At 38.6% G+C, this 20,944-nt stretch overlaps 1 protein-coding gene across 1 annotated transcript; it reads right to left on the bottom strand.

Moving 5' to 3' along the window:
* Positions 1–317: 317 nt before the first annotated feature.
* adam10a (ADAM metallopeptidase domain 10a) lies at positions 318–20,417 on the bottom strand. The gene is made up of 16 exons (XM_028400997.1): positions 19,999–20,417; positions 16,122–16,272; positions 10,614–10,732; positions 9,860–10,018; positions 8,218–8,318; positions 7,852–8,010; positions 7,418–7,510; positions 7,015–7,198; positions 4,331–4,494; positions 4,023–4,206; positions 3,780–3,930; positions 3,494–3,677; positions 3,295–3,406; positions 2,955–3,175; positions 2,722–2,848; positions 318–2,126 (listed from the first exon to the last, which is right to left on the bottom strand). Exons 1-16 carry the CDS (start codon positions 20,048–20,050, stop codon positions 2,020–2,022), a joined length of 2,268 nt encoding a protein of 755 aa, XP_028256798.1. The 5' UTR covers positions 20,051–20,417; the 3' UTR covers positions 318–2,019.
* Positions 20,418–20,944: the final 527 nt, after the last annotated feature.

Below are 20,944 nucleotides of genomic sequence, written 5' to 3'. Positions count from 1 at the left end.
ATAAGCAACAGAGAATTGCATTTTTGTCTGCTCAGAACTCTCCATGTAGCACATGGGCACTGAAGCAACTCACAACAGAATTTTCCATGCACCCACTCAGGAGAACACATAGAAGGCATTTCTCTGTGAAGAGGCCAACTTGTTCGCTGCATAGAATGTATTCGATCAATAATGTGACATCCAGGCACCTTACACAGAAAACAAATGTTGACTGCATGCCGTGCTCGCTACAGCTCTTTGTGCAAGCTTGTTTTTTACCCTACTTGAGTTGTTTCCTTTTAAAAATAATTATAAGAAACTATAGATTTACATTTGTCTGCTTTGCCAGTAACTCCACACTGAGTATTCAGCAGTCTTGTCCATCTGTCAGTGAAGGTGACCTAAATTTACCCTGGCTGAAAACCATGTTTGCCAATTTATGGCTGGGCGAAAATAAAAATTTGTTTCAATCTGAAAGCAATTTGTGGGTTAATATGAATTTGCTGTCATTATCATTCAATTTCAATTTCAGCAGATGTCAGTGTGTCACCTCATGCATTGTCTCAGCCTTGGTAAAAATCACTAGACAGTCACACTGCTCTGAGTAGGCACATTTTTAATGCAATTACCCAAAACCGAGAGGGTTTAACAAGGGTAACAAAGCTCCCTTGAGGGAGCCCCAATCACGGGGGGGATGGCTGACACAAAGTGATTAAAAGGCTGCAACAAAGCAACAAGAAAGTTAGAATCTCTAGTCCAAGTTTTCATTCTTGCACATATACAAATCTGAACTGCAATTATAGTGGATAAAAGCTAAATACACAATCAAAAACAATTTAAGACCTAACAGGATCCTCATGGAGTTCCAGAGGCTTAGACAATCGAGCTGATGTAGAGTGGTTTTGTGTGTTTTGTAGAAACTGAAGGTTTCCACATTTGTACAGTGGACAAAGGTAAGATGATCACATTTGTGTAATAACACCTTATATTTGCTGTCTTCTTCTGAGTTTAGATATAACACATTCTTCTAATCTTGCTATGTTGATGTAAAGACAATATGTCACAAATCAGTGCAAAAGCAACGAATCAGGGAAAGAAACTAAAAGTGTGATACAATCAGGTTCATAAAAAGCCATTTTGTCACCCTACCAGTCCCAGGCTAAAAACGTTTATGTAAACTGCAAAAGCATATTCTGAGAAAAAAAAATAAACGTACTGCCTCCTCCTTTCTTAATATGTTGGTTTATCTACATTCTTTTCATACAACCTGTCCCCTAACTCGCACGGCAACCCTTCACAGGGACTTTACCCTGAAATACGCATGCAGCTGTCTTTTACACTTGTTGTTTTATTGATCCTGAGAAAGTGGAATAAAACAGTAAATAATCTTTAACATACAAAGAAAACACACAACATCTGTATAACTGCACACATGAAGACGTGAAATGAAAAGCAGTTCAGTTTTTGATGGTGGATGGAACTATCTAATCACATTGGCATGTTTTCTTCCAACACAAAGTCTTAATGCTGTTTTTGATTGGCAGCAAAAACTCACATGACCTGCAGTTCTGCTTTTGAGCTGAGGATGGCAGCATTTCAGAGAGGAAGAGCAGGAAAGAAAAAAGTTGGATAGACCGAGGACAAAGGAAGATAGAGCTGCTTCTCTGTCCTCCATACAAACATAGAAAAATGCTTTCAAATATATGTATATATGTATATATGTATATATACATATATTTGAAATACATAAATATATATATAAGATTAAGACCACAACAGAAATCTTTAAATTTCTCACCCACCCCTCCTTGGAAATATTATTTCCTATAAAAGCTATGTTAACCACTGCTAATCAGGCTCCCACAGCAGAGGTGCTGAATAAGTATAATCCCCCCAAAAAACACTTGGGCTTTGTCCATTAAAATTATATCAGTTGCAAGTTCTTTGAATTTTGCAATATGTGGTAAAGGTAACTCTTTGGAGTGAAGTGCTCCCATTGTAGGCACTAAGAAGAACCAAGGCAAAGAGCAGACCAGCATCTCAGCGTCTCATCTGTCCCATTTGATAGTTCTCTCTGTGCTGACGGGGATTGCGCTGGCCATGTGACTGAGGGTTTGCATTCTGCGGCCTCCTCCTTTTCAGCGTACCTACAGAATATAGACATCTTTATTAGTTTTAAGAAGATAATCAATATTTTCTCCTTCTAAACTCTAACATCATATGTGATTATTGCATAATGGCTGTTTTTTGACATCCCACTGTTTCCAAGTATTGTGGCTGCATTCTGAAGAGAAAATCTGAAGGGTCTGAGATGAGTTTGAGGCCTAAAGTCGAAGGAGATGGGTTTCACAGCTGATTTGCTGCTACGCACATTAATGCTTTGACCTATTTTACAGAATGATGAGGCCGATTTTAAGGTGTATCCTAAGAGATGTCTCAAGCACTTTGCAACTGATGAGGCGATAGCCTCAGTTCTCTGGTATGCTTGACAGAACTTTGCTGGTAGACCATCTTGAAAATGGTTAAAATCTGAGACAGAAAATCAAGAAGATTTGTTAGGGAAAAATATTCTACCATAACAAGCTCAAGTCAACTTTCCTGCAAATAAATGAAAGCATGTTTTGCACCATTTTGTTCAATGTCAGTGTATTTTTCACATAGTTTGAGGTGTATACATATGTCTCAAATACATTGGTAGAAACACACTACCTGAGTGAGACAGAGTAAGTTCATGTACTATACCTGGCAGTGGCCTTGGTGGAGGAAGTTTGGGGTTGCTGCTGGGTGTGTGAACACTGCAGACCTTGATGAAGCCAGCCATTAGCATAATAAGAGCAATGCCCATCAATAACACTGCCCACCAGTGAGCCTGTGTAACAGAGTGTAGTGATATAATAATTAATATATAAAAAAAAAACTTAGCAATGGTGTGTAGGTATGATCAGCTCCATGTAGTCTTATACTGTGACACTCACCACAATCCACTCTGCAATGTTCTCATAGAGCTCTGCATTGAAAATAGCTTTCTTTAGCCTTGCCAGAGGCCCATCTGCATCCACCAGACGACACCTCATGAACACATCACAGTATCCTTTAAAGTCATTGCAGGGTGAACCAGGCTGCAGTGTTGTGATCCTTTTGTTAAAGAATTTGGCCCATTTTTCTGAGCCTGTGCTGCTGCAGGTGCTGGGGTTACCTGTGGGCAGGAAGAAGGGTTACCTCTGAAATACTGACAGTAAATATTTGTTTGAAAACCTGTTGTTTACTAAGTAACTATAATATGTTCTGATCTATGGACAGTTCACAGTCACTCACTTTTCTCCATACAGCATACGTGACACAGCTCAGCTGCCTCATCCTTGCCGTCCTGGCTGGCACAGGTACATACCTCCAGACCATACTTCTCACAAATGGAACCAGAGCAGACCTAGTCCCAATATAAAGATAACACATTTAAAACACATACTCAGAACAGTAGACATCATCAGAAAGAAGCCAAAAAATACTAACATACCCCATTGAGGCAAACTTGTGTTTCTGAATGGCAAGAGGTGAAGTTTGCCTTTGGCTCTGAAGAGGGACACTGAGCTAGAGCTCCATTGCAGCGGCCCTCTTGAGCACACTCAGACTCTGGCCTGCACTGTTCGTTAGAGCTCTTGAACGTACATTGCGCTGTGCAACATGGGCCCTGGCTGGGGCTGTGTAAAATGAATTACAAATATGTAAAAGTCAAATACATGCTATGCTAAATTATTATTACATCACTGTTTCACAGATCACAGTCCTATACCAAAACAAACCTGCAGATTTTGCCAGATTGAAGTTTGCACTTTTTGCCCTCCTCTTCATTAGCATTATAGCAGCAGGGGTCTTTGCACTGATCACTGTAGCCACAGTCACACTCCTCTCCAGCCTCCACTAATCCATTACCACAGATAGGCTGGCCGGACTCTGTGCACACACACACCACAGAGTTAAAACAGTATCTCTCACACACATTCACACACACAGGAGACCAAACAGATTCATAAGATAGAATTTACCGACAAAACAGTCATCTCTCTTTTTTGTCAGAACAGCGCTTATATTGCGAATGCTGCAGATGGAGAATCTGTTATTGTTGAGCTTGTCCCCTGAAGTGGCTCGAGCATACATAATGTAATTTCCCTGTTCCTTTTTGTCCTGCAACTTAGACTCTCCTGGGGTGCACTCAATTCCAGAGTCATGCTGTAAAAAAACAAAGAAAAGCAGATGGGAGGAGAGAGGTGTCAGAGGGCTCCATCTAATACTGTAAAATGCATAGTACGGCAAGGAAAGGTGGATCACTTTAGGGACTTATGATAGTACTTACTGGAGAGCCGAAGTTGTGTCCAACCTCATGAGCAAAGGTAATGTGTGACACCTTGGGAGGGACATGGGAGCCATAATTCTGCACAGTGATGATACCAGTGTTCAGGGACTTCCTCTTTCCATCGGAGTACAGTTTGCTCTTTTCACAGATGCCCCCTGAGCTCCCTGTGGCAGAATCAAAATAGAATACTTTATCACACTGTTCAAATATTAGTTAAACAGTCACTGCAAGTTGCCACAGTGAATGTCAACTGCATTTAATAATAGCCTTATTCACTGTAAGAGAGAAAAACAAGCCTAAGTTGTCATTACTTCCAAGATTTGTCCAAGTGGCACAAAGTTGAAGCACAACTGTATCTTGTGGCCAAGTGTCCCAGCACAAACATTATGTGAGCGTGTGCCATGTAAGCCCACACATATACACAAAGCAGGGAGAGTGGACCTCTGTGTGTCCTTGAGCAACACTGCCAAAGCACACAATTACACGCAGACTTTAGTAGAAAAAGAAGAGCCGAAAACAAAAACAATCTTCCAATAAAGACATGGTCTGAGGGGATGTGCTAGGAAGAAGTGAACCCTAAACCAGAACCTGCAGTACCTGAACTGTAAAAATAAATACTTATGATGAGGTCTGCATAGTTTAGGGTAAGTCAAGGGGTAAAACAAAAGCTACAGCTTATGCTATAGCTTGTTTTGGCTGCTCCAAAGGTGTGCATATAGTTTGATCAGAGAGGCCATAGGTGCTTTTCTGTGCTTGGCATGAAAACAAAATGAACTATAGAACATATCTAAAACACAGAAAACCACTAGCAGGCGCCTGCCGCTGCTTTACCCATAATCCATAAATCCAGTCATTAGGAAGCAGCTTCCAGCCGCACGGAAACATGAGACCAAAGCACTTAAAGCGATAAACAATGTGTCCATTATATGTACATAAGGATGACCACACATTTTAAAGCTCACACATATTTTATATGAATGCTTTTGTAGACACTGACAGCAACAACTGGTTGCAGCAAAGGTGTCATGTTAGTTGTGCTTCACCAGAGTGCCTGAGTCATTTGTTCTACACTCTGTTTGTTCAAAACAAATACTGCAACCCATCTCTTCTCTATGCCTTATACTCAATCGATTCTTTCAGCTTACAGCTTTGCTAATTTGCCAGTATTGATCGTCTGGGTTTGTTGCTGTATTCTTCATCCATCTGAGCTTATTCAAAGAGAAAGGAAGAAAGAGCCACCACAGCTATAATTCAGCAGCCTTTATAATATTTTACCAGGAAGGTGCAGCACAAATCCTTAAATTGAAGAACAGATAGACACATAGAGCTCTATATAGATATACCTTCACAGGTATTCCTTGAAAGGGTTATAATCACCATTGGTGGGTTAATGTCATGACACCAATGCACATTAACCTACTTGTTGCATAACTACTTACTAACAAATCACTCATTTTACACATGTTCAATTTTAAACTACATTTACCAGACTGCTTTAGCAGAAAGAACATCCTTCTTCACAGTAATCACAACTGTATAGCAAGATCTGTTATACATAGAAGAGATCTGTTCTTCAGAAATAACAGACTGCAAAATGCTGCAATTGACCAGTCATTATCAAGTTTTTAAGATGTGACAAGTTCACATTTTTACTGAGATGGACAGTTGAGTACATTTTGTGAAAACTGTGTATGACTAACAATAAATAGACAATGTATTACTGATTAATATATAAATTATTGATTTATTCACATTTAGACCAAACACATTGCTCTGGAAGCTAATTTATAAACGAGTACTTTGGATAGTGAAGGTTTGCCCACAAGACAATTTTCTTTATGTTGAAAGTAAAATACATTCATTAACTTTGTCTAGAAGAAGACTCAGTTTACACCCTTTCCTCCCTGTGTCACTGTAGTCCAATAAACCCAGTGACTCCGAGGAACACAGAAATAGAGGAAATCAAGAAACAAAATGCTGACAAAATGAGCAATGCATTCAGTTTCCCTTTGACTCAGTTAGGAGTGGTGTGTGTGTGTGTGTGAGAAGTGGAGAAAAGAGATGGTAATGCAATAACCAAGATGGTAAGGCTTATCAGGGTGTGCTAGGGTTAATGGACATGGTTGAAATTTTTTTCATTATTTTAAGGAACCCTGGTGCCACCATAGCGAGACCATCCAGACTCTGCTTCTTCTGCTGGCTGCAGAAATTCTGCCACAGATGCTGAGACCTCAACTTATAATATAACAAAACAAATAATCAACCAATCAAAAATGCTGTAGCATCCTGCAATACAGACGTTAACCCTGGAGCCAGTCCCTATGCTACTGGATAAGCTGGAGTTGCCTGTAGACACTCTACCATACAGCTGAGCAGTCGATTCTAACCAACCTTGTATGGAAATTTTTATTAAAGGAAGGCCTGCCTGAAATGCACAAGACTTAAATCCAAACCTCATGGAAAAAGATTGCAATTTAGCACCCTTCTCCTGTTTTCCAGGTTAAGATGGATGAATTCTTTCACATTTCACTTGATTTAAGACTCAAAAAGTTCTAATGATTCAGAGTGGTCCTGAAACTTGCCCTTGTTTGAGCACTTCATGGCCTGGTTTTAAACATCCAACTACTTTAAATGTTTCTTAGCAAACAGGAAGTCGAGACACTGTGTTTGTGGATGGTACCAACCTGAAGGAGCCCCAACCCAAGCTAAGCCGAGGACGCCATCATCAAAGTCTCTGTCAGTAAAGACATAGGCCAGGCAGTAGTCATCATGGTTCTGTTCAGAGTTGAGCTCCAAAAACTTCTCCACTCCAATGTTAGCAAAGCGAAAGGGATTGGTGCCGTCTTTTTCGTCAATGGTGGTATTTATCTGAAAGACAATTAAACAAACAGGAGCCTTTACACTGGTGGAATAAACTCAGTCTACACACAAATGTTCTCTGCCAAGCAGACAGATCAACTGACACATTAGCATGGTTGATCTTTTCTAGGTCAGTTGTTACATAATCCGGCTGCACCACAGCCCAAATTTTCAAACTCAAAATGGTAGCTGCCATTTAGGTTTGAGAGATATTGGGATTCAACTCACCCTGATCCTTTTCACCATGAAGCTGATGTTGCGTATGCCCATGAAGTCTGTGGCCTGGTAGATGGAGTCAATAGCCTTCACATGGCTCGATATCTGTGGAGAAAATCACAGAGAAGTCAGAGGTTTTGCTTGCATTGCAGATAAAGAGATGGACAGTTTTCTTTTATCAAGAGGTGAGATGTACATTCATTATGCATAGTATAATGATTATAAAAGTATTTTTTGCTGCATACATCTTTAACAACAAAATAATGGCCGTTTAATAGTGGTAACTGTGGCAATGCAATGCAACACAAGCTGGGCAGCAGCCAAAAACAGGAACTGATGTGAGCTCAGCTTTGGCACTGCAGAATGTACAGTAGTCAAATCAGCACATCAACAAACCAGGCTCTTTTACTATAATATAAATAGATAATTAGCAATAATTAGCATACCTGAGCAATGACAGCTTCTCTTGTACCGTAGTATTTGAAGAAGAGGTGGTCAGTCTGGATGAAAAGCTGGCAGGTGTTTTTCTCTTTCCCTGCAGCCCTCCTCCTCCTCAAAATGACAGGACCATGGGATCGGTCTTCTTCTAATACACTGTTCAACTCCTGAAAAAAACAAACACCATTTATTCAGCAAATCAGTATTACTCCAACACACCTTATGATAAAAAAAGATATACATGCACTTGCTGTTAGTGTAAGGTAGGCTGGAAATTAGATGGGATCTTTTAATCTCATGAGCCTTGCCCATCTGTGCGTTCAATTATGAGTGCAAAGGAGGGGGAGGGGTTTTGCTGCGATGCTGACACTTACTTTGACTGGGTCTTCTAGTGCTGACGCCTGATACTTCTTCATCCTCTCAAACACAGAGTGGTCCGCACAGCCGCCCTCTGAGCCATACTTATGAGGATAATCTGGCAGATAGGGAGAGCATAAGGGAATGATTGTGAAAAGCTTATTATGGATCTGTTTAGAATCATGTGTGGTGGGCTGGAGAAGGTGAATTTGTGTGAGTGCTGGAGGAGCTGCAACGAATAAAATGCTTGAGTGTTAGTGGCAGGGCTAGCAAATCATTATCTTCCTTTCTCCTTAAATTTCTCTTTCACCATTCAATCTGAGCAGAGAAGGGCATTACCCATTATTTGCTTCAGTTATTTGAAACAACTACTTTTTCGTGCTGCCCAGCCTTTCTCCAATTTATCAAGGAACTCAAGTCAAGTAATGTCATGTTACAGTGGTACTACACACAGTGTTTACAATCAATATTTATACTGTTTTTGTCTACACTGTGCACTAGAACCTGTATTTACTGCATTGCAAACCAAGGGAGGATCATTCTTATCATATACAAGCACCTCCGCTGTAGTAATGAGTCACATTATGGTTCAACAATGGACACACCCAAAGGAAATAATGTTTGATTTCAAAGTTCTCCAACAGCACTCAAATAGCAGCTACAGATAATTGGGTGTTGCAGCTTGTGCAACCCCTCCTGCTACAAAAGTTATGTGAAAGTTGCAAAATGCCAGCTGCAATGTTTTACACACACAGACACACACAGTTTTAACTGCAAGAAAATGGTCATTCAGTAGTTCTATTAAACTGACTAAACACATACTGAAAAAACACATTCAGCCTTGGACAATGTGTTTTTGATTTTTTTTAGAGAAAGCTACCATTGTCCCCTCAGTGAATGCTGTCCTTTTCAACTGCTTATCAAATGGCCTTTGATTTTTCAACAATGGAAAAAAAATAAAAATGAGCAAGCAGTCAAGATTTACACCTTTTCCTTGACATAAACATAAAACAACAACAAGATGCCTAAATTAAATTAAAATCATGTAATTTTTGCACCTCAAAAACATACATGAGTGGATTTAGCAGTGTGTGTTTCGACAAAGTAACTAGCAGGAGAGAGTGCAGTAAAAATTTGCCAGCCCAAAGCCAGGGCAGGGCAGACTCCCTGTCCGCTAAATACAACTGTTTGGGCTAGAATCATGAGTCAAGCTACTCAATAGTTTTTTGACTCATGCTGTGTTTGCTTCAATGTGTTTACCCACAACCACAGCTTGCTTAAATCTACCGATTACTTCCAATCACTTTCAAAATAGCTTACTTTTGAGGAACAGATGGAGAAACTCTCAGAATCAGTGGCTGAGAGTTTCTCAGTTTCCCAGAGTCCCTGAATTTGTTAAAGGCCAACCATAGCTAAGGCTATGAGTCATACCTATGCTGTACCTGGCTGCAGTTCAGTATCCAGTATAAATACTGACCATGCTGCCCACGGCTCAGAAGCCTGAGCCAAGTCCTGCTGCTACCAGTCTGTGAAACATAACCTTCTCTCCTGTCTTGTGTTGACTTGTCTAAGGACTATAAAGCCACCTGACTCCCTGTACATATTTTATATTGATTTAAATGTAAAATCTTGTGTTCCAATAAACACAAGTATACTTACTGATGTCACCTTCATGGTAGATGACAGAGTGGAAGGGTAGATTCTTGTCCTTTAGGTACCTCTCTGAGGGTTCAACATAGTACGTTCCATGGTGGGTTTTAATGAAGCCCTCAAAGCGCCCATCAACCACAGAGCCATGGGTCAGTGTGCCCTTTTCACCTAAAACATTTCAAAGAAACACTATTCAGTTTTATATATATATATATATATATATATATATATATATATATATATATATATATATATATATATATATATATATATACACACATATATACATATTTAAAAATGGCCTTTGATATGATTATATTGAAGAAATGACAGTTCAAGGCAAGCCATTTGTTTATGTTGATATAGTTTCAAAATGTTGCTTTATAACCTTTAAAATCTATCCTTAATACAAGCTCAGGTATTGTTTTTGATTAGAAAAATATACAAATGTCATTATTTCAGTTCGCTTTGTTTATATGCACTGATCATGACGTTTTTTTTTTCTTTTTCCTTTTCATTTGAACTCTGCTGCAGACTGGCAGCAGGAAAATGTCCAGCAAAGGAAGGGAATGAGAATAAATGGTATAACTGGATGAAAGGACAGTGATGGGTTACATATTATACAAAACCATTAAAAGTTGTCTTTAATATACACAGACACAATAAGATTTGATTACATTATTAAAGTTCCTTCTTCACTTAAATGTATTGTGAAAAAAACATAAATGGATCAGAGATTACCTTTAAGGAGAGATGGACTTACCAAATATTTCTCCAGTGTAAATATGTGATGTATCTACTGGTGCCTCCACCCCCGATACCTCAACTATGAGATCAGAGGAAAAAAGACTTGTGTCCCTCCTCAGTCTCAAGTTAAAATGTCTAAAAAGAAAAACAGAATATCATTCTGTAGTTAGAGTAAACATGTAACAAGAAATGCAAAGCTTAATATGTGTTTGAACACAGTATAACAGGAAATTCATCAGCACTGGCAGAATGCAAAGTGGAGTGATAATTTTGCACAGAGAGCGACATTATTAACTCATGTTTACTAAGCATTACTAATCTGCTGTGTTCAATAAGTTATGTCATGAGGAGAACCACATGAATATCTGTGCACAGTGTAGTGGTCTTTACTTGGATTCCTCTAAACCCTATAAAAATATGTCAGAGACAAGCATCACATGAGGCGCACATGAGCTGCTAGCTTCCCGGAAATCTGAGGACATGCTTTGTATTTTTAAGGGATTTCAAGCAAGGAGGAGAATCTCTCTAAAGTAACCACATAGGTAGGCCACAAGGTGTGAACCTCCTCTAAATGACAGCTCACTGGCTTATTACTACAGCACAGTGAGCCCTTATAAGTACAGGTAGTCAGATTTGTTATGTTCAAGAAATCTAAACAAGGCCAAAAACGCTTTAACATTCTCCATGAACTGTGTAATAGCACCCTTGTACAGTTAAGAGATCAGATATTGCACATGTACTTCTTCCAAACATTAGTACAGTGAAACAACAGAGAGATTTATAAGAACAAGTATAAGAACACAGTAAAATATGTCATTGGGAAAATGTTAGAAAGCAAAGGATGTTTTAAGGGTCAGACACAGATCAGGATTTCCCACTCAGGATGACAGGGTTTCCCGCAGCACTTTATAGTATGGGCGTCTGCTTTGACAAAATTATTCTACCACATTTTTTTTGCAGAACACTATATATTAAGTATACCCAATATAATACAATTTTTGGCTACAGCACTAATAAGTATTAAAACATACCAACAAGGTATTAGGTCCTTAGGAAAATAGGAAATCTAGGTTAGAACCTTTTTTGGTGAAGCAAGAGTAGGGTACTAAAAGAAAAACGACAGAAGAAAAGAATTTGAACAAAAAGATCAGAAAGGAGACCCACAAAACATGTGTAACAAAGCCTGTAATACGACCTGTTGTTCAAAGTGCCCAGTGTGACACAGAAACTATCTGGCAATAGATAGTATAAATTCCTCTGCTTGTTATAAATCCTGGCATGCTGACTACAGTTCCTGACCTCTTGCCACCTTATTAATGGGCCCTTCAACAATCAATATGACCTCATAACCTTATCTTCACCCATTAAAAGTCAGGCCACCTCATAATACCACCATGGCACACTAGTCACAGCCACAGACAATTCCAGAAGTAGCGTATTCAGTTATAAATTGAATCTGCATTATTAAACCATGACAACTGTTGCAAACATTATATTCAGACCTTGTTAGCTGCATCATTCCACAAAGGCAGATTTAGAGCATAGTTTCTAAGATTAACCTCCTAATACTCAAACACACTGTGTTTGGATGACTATTGAATGCAACATTTAAAGTTATATTTTTCCAACATATCACAGACAAATAAAACGTATTCTGTATACGACAGACAGGAAGAGAACAGGCTAAGGATCATGTCAGTGGTTCTCATCTCACAGAAGCAGCTAACTGATAAATTATTCACACACATCCCAAATGCTGAACGTACTGACTCAAGCATCTGACAGTCATACATTTTGCTCAGTAAGCAGAGCATCGCAAAGAAAGAGAGTACCCACAAGCCATGCCTCCATAAATGGTACTGCATTGTGCAAGGTTGCAGATTATAAAAAAAAAAAACGTGAATTTTGTTACTGCCACCAACACTGTATCAGCCAATGTCTGACTGGATGCCTTGTTAGAGACCCTGTGTGATTTGTGGCCTGTTCTGTCACCTGATCAGGCCACAGATACTCATGTGAGTGGGTATACAAGACAGCTTTTCTTTGGTTACATAAACCTCTGTAGTGCCACAGGGGAATGCCTTTGATTTTCTAGAGGGAAGAGTATCTGTTTATACACACAAAGAGTTAACAAAGTTGGTGCATATATAACAAATAAGGTACAAGTTTTACGCCACCAAAATGTTTAAATGCATTACAAAACAGAAATTGTAAACACTTTAAACATCATTACTTTATGTTTCCTTATGCATGACTCTACATCAAAACTGTAATGCTGCAACTAGAGCATTAAAAAATTAGCATGCTTTGCAACATACTGTACTCGCCTTTGTAAAAAGATTAAAAATCAGACACGTGCCGTCTTTCAAACATCAGTGCTAACAGTGAGATGTGAGGTTTGCCCATTAAACACATCAGCAACGGCAACAGCAGGAGCTGAAAACAACAGTACAAACTGGTAGTCATACTTCTTCACTGAAAAGGAATTTTTAAGGGCTGGGCAAAAGCTTTCAAGGGATATACAAAGGTATACATTATTATTATTACATTATTACCATTTTTTTGTACTTAAACTAAGATAAGGTTCAGTTTTGCAAAAACTAACTTTGACACAATGCTACTGAGGGGTGTTAAGTTTGTAAAAAGGTTTAAACCAAAAGTGTGGCAGCACAACAAACTTGTGTTTAGCACCTGACACAGAAGCATACAGTGTGGCCGACACATGGCTGCAGAGTGGTGAGGGTGCATACCTCAAAGGCATAAATACCCTGAGCAGGAAGCCCCAGGCTGAATTTCCACCATATGCGATATGCCACTCCATTTCTCTCTCTGACATTTGCCTTCTTTCTCCACCATCTCTATCAAATCAGTCATTGTGTGTCTCTTCATGGCTACAGCTAAAATGCAGTTGTCCTAATATGCAGTGTCTATATAAAAAGACAGGGTAACCAGGAAAGTAAACTGGTATTTGCATCAAAGAAATGGTTCCCAAGTCAAAAAGCCTGGGTGGAATACTGAAATCAATCAGTCCCAAGGGAAATGACTTAACCCTAAATGTTATGGAAATTGCATTGATTACACTACTACAATTCATTTATTTTTTGACATTTTTTGTCATACAGTTTTATTTACAGTATTTAATAAGTAGTGGTCTTTTGTTTCACATAATCCTAATTACTATACTATACATACAGGGAAAATGAAAAAAAAGTAAATCAAAGATTCAGTATTTACTGTCAATATCACAAGGCCGATAAGGTAACTGCTCGTTTCTCTCAGGCAACGAATGGCCGGAAAGAGCACAAAAACAGGAAAAGGATCTGTTTGACAGGACCTTGATAACCTACAACAGACAGCCTCAGTGAAGAGGAAAGGAAACAATGCTGCTAAGGTAAATGATTTCACTTTAAATGGAAAAGAGCAAAAAAGACAAGCAGATAGAAATGAGTGTGAGGCAGAAAGGGACAAATGAAAAGCATTTTCCATTTGTCAGAATAATCAAACTGGAACCTTGATCACACGAGTATACTGTATTTGTATACAATATTATGGTAGCTTCTTTTGTTGGTGAGTTAAGATAACCGATATCACACCACAATTTTCCATAAACACAAAGATTTTCCGATCTCCCTTTGGTTCCATGTCCCAAAGGTAACAAACATAAATATTTTTTCAAAAGTCTGTTTTTACTGCCATTACTGTCCACAAAAATGTACTTCCTTGCTATAAAACAATGTGTTTTTCCCACTGTCCTCCATCTCTTTTTTTTCTCTCTCTTGTATTTTCATACAAAGTGACAAGAACTCAGCCGATACAATCTAAAAACATTCAAACAGTGTTACTAGGGCTGGGTAAAAAAATCGATTTAATCGATTTCGGATCGATTCCATTTAAATTTTGCACTATCGATTCACAGGGCATGAGATCGAGTTTTTTTGTGTTGTGTGATTTTCCTCCCTCAGCGCTCTGGTGCGTGATGACGCAGCTGCGCAGTCGTACGTCGCGTCATTCAGGCACGCAGCCAAAATGGCTAAGGCAGGGAAAACACCGCTCGGCAAGCCATCCCAAATGAAATCCGAAGTGTGGAATCATTTCAAGTTTAAAAGGACAAAGGACGAAGAGCTTGATAAAACCAAGGTAGTTTGCAAGATATGCCAATCAGAGCTCAGTTATTGTAGGTTTACTACAAACCTCAGAAACCACCTGACAAGGTACCACACTACGCTAAACTTAGCTTCCGACAGTACACCGCCCGGAGCAAAACAAAAGAAACTGAAGGACCTGCCAGCATTACCGTCAGAGTCTCCGTGGCCCATAAAGACAACAGAGGCCATCGCAACTTTTGTTTGCAGAGATTTACGCCCATACTCGGCAGTGGAAACTGAAGGATTCCGGCAGCTCATTCAGGTGCTCGAACCACACTACGTTATGGTGCAACGTAAACATCTGAATGAAACTGTGATCCCCGTGATGTATACATCTGTGAAAGATGTGACACGAATGAAAATACAGTCAGCAAATGTCAATGAGCTCCTTTTCCTCAACAAGGATCTCTGTGTGACAGTTTAAGTTTACTGTCTACGATTGTTAATATTTAATACTAATACTAATTTTTTCATGTAAAAAGTGCAATTTTCTGCAACATTCATATGAGCACTTTTTACATTTGCACTTTTTTTAATACAATAGGATAAGACAGTTTTGTTTACAGTTACATGTGAACTGTCAAATTTACAAAATAAAGACGTGTATTTTGCAACGTATTGTATATTTTCATTATTTAAGAGCAGATTGAATCGATTCAGATTGAATCGAATCGAATCGAATTGAATCGTGATTAATCAATTTAAAACCCTAAGAATCGAAATCGAATCGATCTAGGAAATTGATGGTAATACCCAGCCCTAAGTGTTACTATCTGAAATAATCTGTTTTCAAAACAGTGGTGGCACCACTGTACTCAGACAACTTGATAAGAGTTTATTTTGAATTATGATGTCATTTAAAACTCAGAAAGACCACGAATCCAGGGAGTCCACTGTCTCCAAAGTCGAAAATTGGAAAAGAAAAGATCAGCTTGCAATAATGTGGTTAGTCCTGTCTTTTCAGAGTCCTGATTAACCACATTGTTGACCCTGGTGTTTCAACAGAGGCCAATATCATAGAGGGATGTATAATTTCAGGTATTAAACCTATTTAATATCAAGTCAGTGATGTTCTTTGAAAGTCCATGTTGCAGTTACACTTTATGAATTCTAGAGATCCAATTTCAATATGAAACAACAAAACCAAATCAAGCAAGTGAATCTTTTGGTTTCATGGGCCAATTCATTGTCTGCAGATAATCAATGCTTTTTTATTGTTTGTTTTTTGGTGGTGATAAAGTTAAACGTGACAGTACAATCCAACACATATATTATTTATATTATATGAGCATAAACAAATAAAATTTGACCTACAAAATAAGAGGTCAAGTTGAGAGTGAAGAAGTACAGTGACTGTGTGTGTGTGAAATTGAACTGACCTTCCATGGGCAAGGAAGTCCAACTGCACCGTCCTGTCTTGAGGAGAGAGTGCCCTCTTGGCTCTCTGATGACTCTTGTGCAGGGCTTCCGTGTCATATGACAAACCCTCATAATGGCGAATATACTGGTTCAAAGGGTTCCCAAACTGGCCTGAAAGAAAATTTAAAAGGCACATTATTATTATTTTGCTTTTTAAAAGAAACCAAGAAAAAAATAAACAAATCTTCTTTGATATTTCAATATGACTCCCTGGCATTACAACTTAATTCAGTGTCATTTCTTTTACCTTTATACTAAAAATACCTTTATCAGGCCTGTGTGTCCATTTTAGTCATGACAATCTGCCAATGCATGAGGACGCACAATATTTAGAGCCAATCAGTTGAATGTAATTAAACCATGATTCATTTTAATTCTTTGACATGTGCTTTTCTTACTAAGACGTGTCAAAATGTCTTAATCAGAAAGGCCTGTGGAGCCAGGTTGGAAAATCAGGGATGAATCTCTACACTAGTGGACAGCTATAGCACAGGCTGTCTCCCACTAGATATGCTTAACAGGCTTAGTCAGCTTATTCTCATGACCCCACAGAGGTAATCCTGCCAGCTTTCATACTAACAATTTTCTTTGTTCTGTTCACAAAGACAAAGTGCTCAGTTTGAAGCACAAGTGAGGAGCACATGATGCACATCAGGTGACTAATGTTCTGTTTCAGTAGTACTGTATATCATTGTTTGAGCTGAATGACTGAATTGGTTGTGGGGTGTTTAAATGCTAATCTACATTCCAAAGGGAACACTAAATTCTACAAACTAAAAACCAGTTTGTCATTGTAAATGGAAAAAAAACAACCTCAAAACTCTCATTAAATATAAATTCATAAGTAAAGGTTCAAACTAAAGAGTTAACAGTGAGCCAGCTAGGCTTTTATTATAAAGGACCTTTACAGGCTACCAAAAGACTCCCACAGGCAAAGAGGAATAATGCAGGTAGGTACTCCACCTTGTATCAGTGGACTGCTTTGTTCATTGCTGTGAGACTTCCATGCAGTGGGAGTCACAGCTTCCCAAACAGGGAGAGGCGGTACAAAGCTAGCAGCAACTTGTCTGTGAATGCACTTAGGATATGTTCCAACAATGAGCATTTTAGCGCAGAAATGTTTAAACAATGTCAACATAATGTACTGTTTTGATGGTGAGAAAAGGGAATAACTGAGCCACTGGTGGAAAAACTGCCATCATAATCACACATAATGTGACCTTATTTTACAAAATGTCCCTCACTGCCTATATGGGGATAAAAAGAATGCTGTCCATCTGCACAGGAATCTGAGTAAGCAGGTTATACTGTGTCCCATGTAAGGAGGCTGAATATGAACGTTGTTTAAGATCAAGAGCATGCATGCACACTGTCACAACAAGCAAGTACGCAACAGTAAAGTTTGAAAGGAGCCTATTTGAGTACATTACTTTGTTCTTTAAAAGTGTAATGAATAAAATATGATTACAACTAAAAACCCAACAAATAAAACTAGATAATTCATCATTATGGTTTTATCCTGACTGTATGCAAATGTATTTACACGGCCCAACTGTTTTGCAACAACAGTAACTTATATAAATTGTAGGTGGAACTCTATTTTGTTAATTACCAATTCTTATGAAATATTTGCCGTTACATTACTGTGGTAATAAAGATGGTAATGCCTGACCTTTTGTTTCACTACATAGACTACCTTGATAACAAGTAGCTTAATGTTTTTGGGAAGACAGCAATAAAAAAAGCTGAGAAATAACTTGCACTGTAAAGGCTACATCATCATGATTTCAGTGCAGTAGTCTGCTTAAGCCTCCTTCTTGACAGAGGAAAAAACACTGAGAGGAACTGATGAGGTAGTAGCAGTATGGGTCACAACTGATCTATACCTCACACTGACATCCATGCTGGGTGAAGTCAGCCTGGATGACACAGTACACATCAGACATCCCAGAGCTCAGGGTAATAACATCTCTCTTTAAGACTATGTAGTAGAAAAATAAAAGGGACTCCACTGAGGTTTGCTAAAAACTGCAAGCACCAGGTCTGACAAACACTGCCCATAACAAAACTCTCTGCTAGATTTCTCAAAAAATTCCCTACAGCAAGCCATCACTTAAGCTGGCCAAGTAACAGCAGCTGTGACAAAAATGAGATAACCTACTTATCTTCAAACTCTCACTTCCCCAAAAATGGCAACAGAGGAAAAACTGATTGTATTGTCTGTTTATTCTTACTAGTACTAAAACACTGCTAGTACAAATTTCAATACAAAGAGATATTCAAATGGGCCTGTTGCAGTGAATAAAAATGCAAGAATGAAGCTAATTTCCAAGTACTTTGTAGCAAGTTAACTGTAGACCAGGGTATTTTCTTCTGTCTCAATCTTCTTGTTCTTTGGGAGAAAAGAGATTTGCATGAAAATAACATGAAACAAGCCATAAAACTGGCTTTCTTATGAAGACTGGTTCATTCTGCTACATGTAGAGTTTGAGCAAATGAACCAGCATAAACTCTGCACACAAGACTTAACTTTGACATTTCTTAACCATTTTATGAAAGTACAATGAAGCAGCTCACAAACGCTTGACGGAAGCTAAGAAGTGAAGCTTGACAGCAACGCATCAGCAATCCTGCTTGCTCACAGTCTCACAGCAGTGCATCTCTGTGCCGACATACAAGCAAACCAAAAAAAAGCGTTCTAGTTGCTTTTCCTGTCCTGGAGCCACCTCAGCTCTTCATGCACATCAGATCAGAATTAACAGCATTCCTCAAATAATCTGTGTAACATCTGTTGTGTCAAAAATAAGATAAAAATAACACACCCATATTATGTTTTAGCTAGGATTTCTAGTATCCTTCATATGTGCAATGATAGTATGTGAGAAAATGTGTTTGGAATAACTGCAATTATATGAACTGTATTTCGGTCAGTTGTAAAACACTGCAACTGCTAGCTTTCTCTGCCTGTAATATGAATGATGACTCAGTGATAGTGGAAACAATGACTAGCAGCAACGATTAAAATGGCAAAAGTCTCTGTCTACTTAGGAGCCTTTTAAGAGATTATTATTTTATAGTTATGTTAGCAGACTGACACATCTTAGTAGTTCTAAGTACGTTTGAAGAATGACCAAAATAATACAACTTTGTACAACTAACGCAATACACACAGGTTGTTACTCATTTCTGAAAACTGTCTGAGGTCTACATACCATGGAAGATTGTTTTGCTGTTGTAAACTACGGTAGTTGACAATAGTAGCTTAAAGTTACGGTCATTGCAGATCAGTAATGGGAAAAATTGATGTAATTTAACTCCATGTTTGATTCTGGGGGATGTAATAGCTGTGAAACTATGCTGTGGTGTATCATTTGATACACCTTCATGAATAACCTGCCGTTTACCAGCGAAGATAAACATACACGATACGTTAGTTTTATTTCAGCGCCACTGAGATACAAACTGTACTTCCGATCCAACAAGCTAAATCACAGGTTCAAATTTCTGTTTTTAAGCGTTAGAAATGTAGCCTTAATATCCTCCTCAGTAAATGTCAAAACACAGCCGTTTGTTTTGCTACTAGAGTAAATCCCGTATAAGCCAAACAAAATGAATTAACCTGATACCCAGTTATTACTAGCAGGATAACCTGGCTTAAGTGAGCACCAAACTAAAAAAAAACACACAGGTTAGCAGCAACAAATCCCACAGTTACAAGTAACATTAGCCAGCTAGCTAGCAAGTTAGATAGCTAGAGTACAACTGCATGATCCGATTAGCGCTAGCTTCACCGACGACCGCGGAACACTTCCCATTTACAATAAGTGGCAGACTTACCTGTAATATCATGTAGGCAGCAAAGCATGAGAATTAGCTTAACAAATATCATATCGAAATCCCAGTAAAGTGTCTAAGGGACCCAGCGACACCGCTGACTGCTTCTTGTTTCGTTTCTCTCCGTTAAAGGTATATCGCCCTTCCTAGTTAGCTAGCTCCCATCACAAACACCGGCGGCTCTATCTGTCTCGAGCAACGCGACGTCAGACAGACAGATATACCGACAGACGGGCCCTCCTCCCTTCCGGTGCGTTTTGCGAATATAGTCTCCACTACTGTGGTCACAGGTTGTTCACCCTAAAGGCGACACTTCCAAACCACCATTCAGCTTTACTCAAAGTCAACAAAACGTGCTGTTAATGGCGCAGATTCAAGCCTGTAAACAGGCTCAGTTATCTATGGTTACTGTTTATATTGAAGTTGTTTACTTCCGGATAGTCATGACTTCCGGGTTTATCAACTGTAGTTTATTCATACATTGTATATGAGAGTTTATTTTAGTTAGATTATATAGAGAGAAACTGAAATGCACACGTCTATAAATCATATGATAACAGACTAATTGTTATTGATGATTTCCTCAGCATGGAGTATACAGTTAACATTTTACATATAGGTAACGTTACATTACCTGTTACCTATATAACCATACTTATATAATGTAAGTGTAACAGAAGGTTTACAATGTAAATAACATGTAGTGTGAAGATCATGTATCTCCACAAACAACCAAATCTATGGAGATGAGTGATTGAAACAAAAACCCTAAAGTCTTAGCAGACAGTACAGTGTTTTCAAAAAGATTGATTTCCTGCTTTGGTTTCCTTTCAAAACCGCAATGTTATGTCAGGTGCCTCCGCTTCACGATTCTAATCTGTGTGATAAATATAAAAAAAATGTCTATTGTTATAACTAAATTCAACAGTACCAAGTCACACCTAGTTTA

Source organism: Parambassis ranga, chromosome 3 (assembly GCF_900634625.1).
Source record: "Parambassis ranga chromosome 3, fParRan2.1, whole genome shotgun sequence".
NCBI lineage: Eukaryota > Metazoa > Chordata > Actinopteri > Ambassidae > Parambassis > Parambassis ranga.
Note: the sequence above shows the minus strand (reverse complement) of the source record. Positions and strands in the feature narration are given on the sequence as shown.

Coding starts and splice junctions, on each gene's coding strand:
- adam10a (XM_028400997.1), bottom strand. CDS start 20,050: ATGATATTTGTTAAGCTAATTCTCATGCTTTGCTGCCTACATGATATT. Junction 10,733..16,121: donor GACTTCCTTGCCCATGGAAG/GTCAGTTCAATT, acceptor TTTTCTTTTTAG/ACATTTTAACTTGAGACTGA. Junction 8,011..8,217: donor CACTAGAAGACCCAGTCAAA/GTAAGTGTCAGC, acceptor TGTTTTTTTCAG/GAGTTGAACAGTGTATTAGA.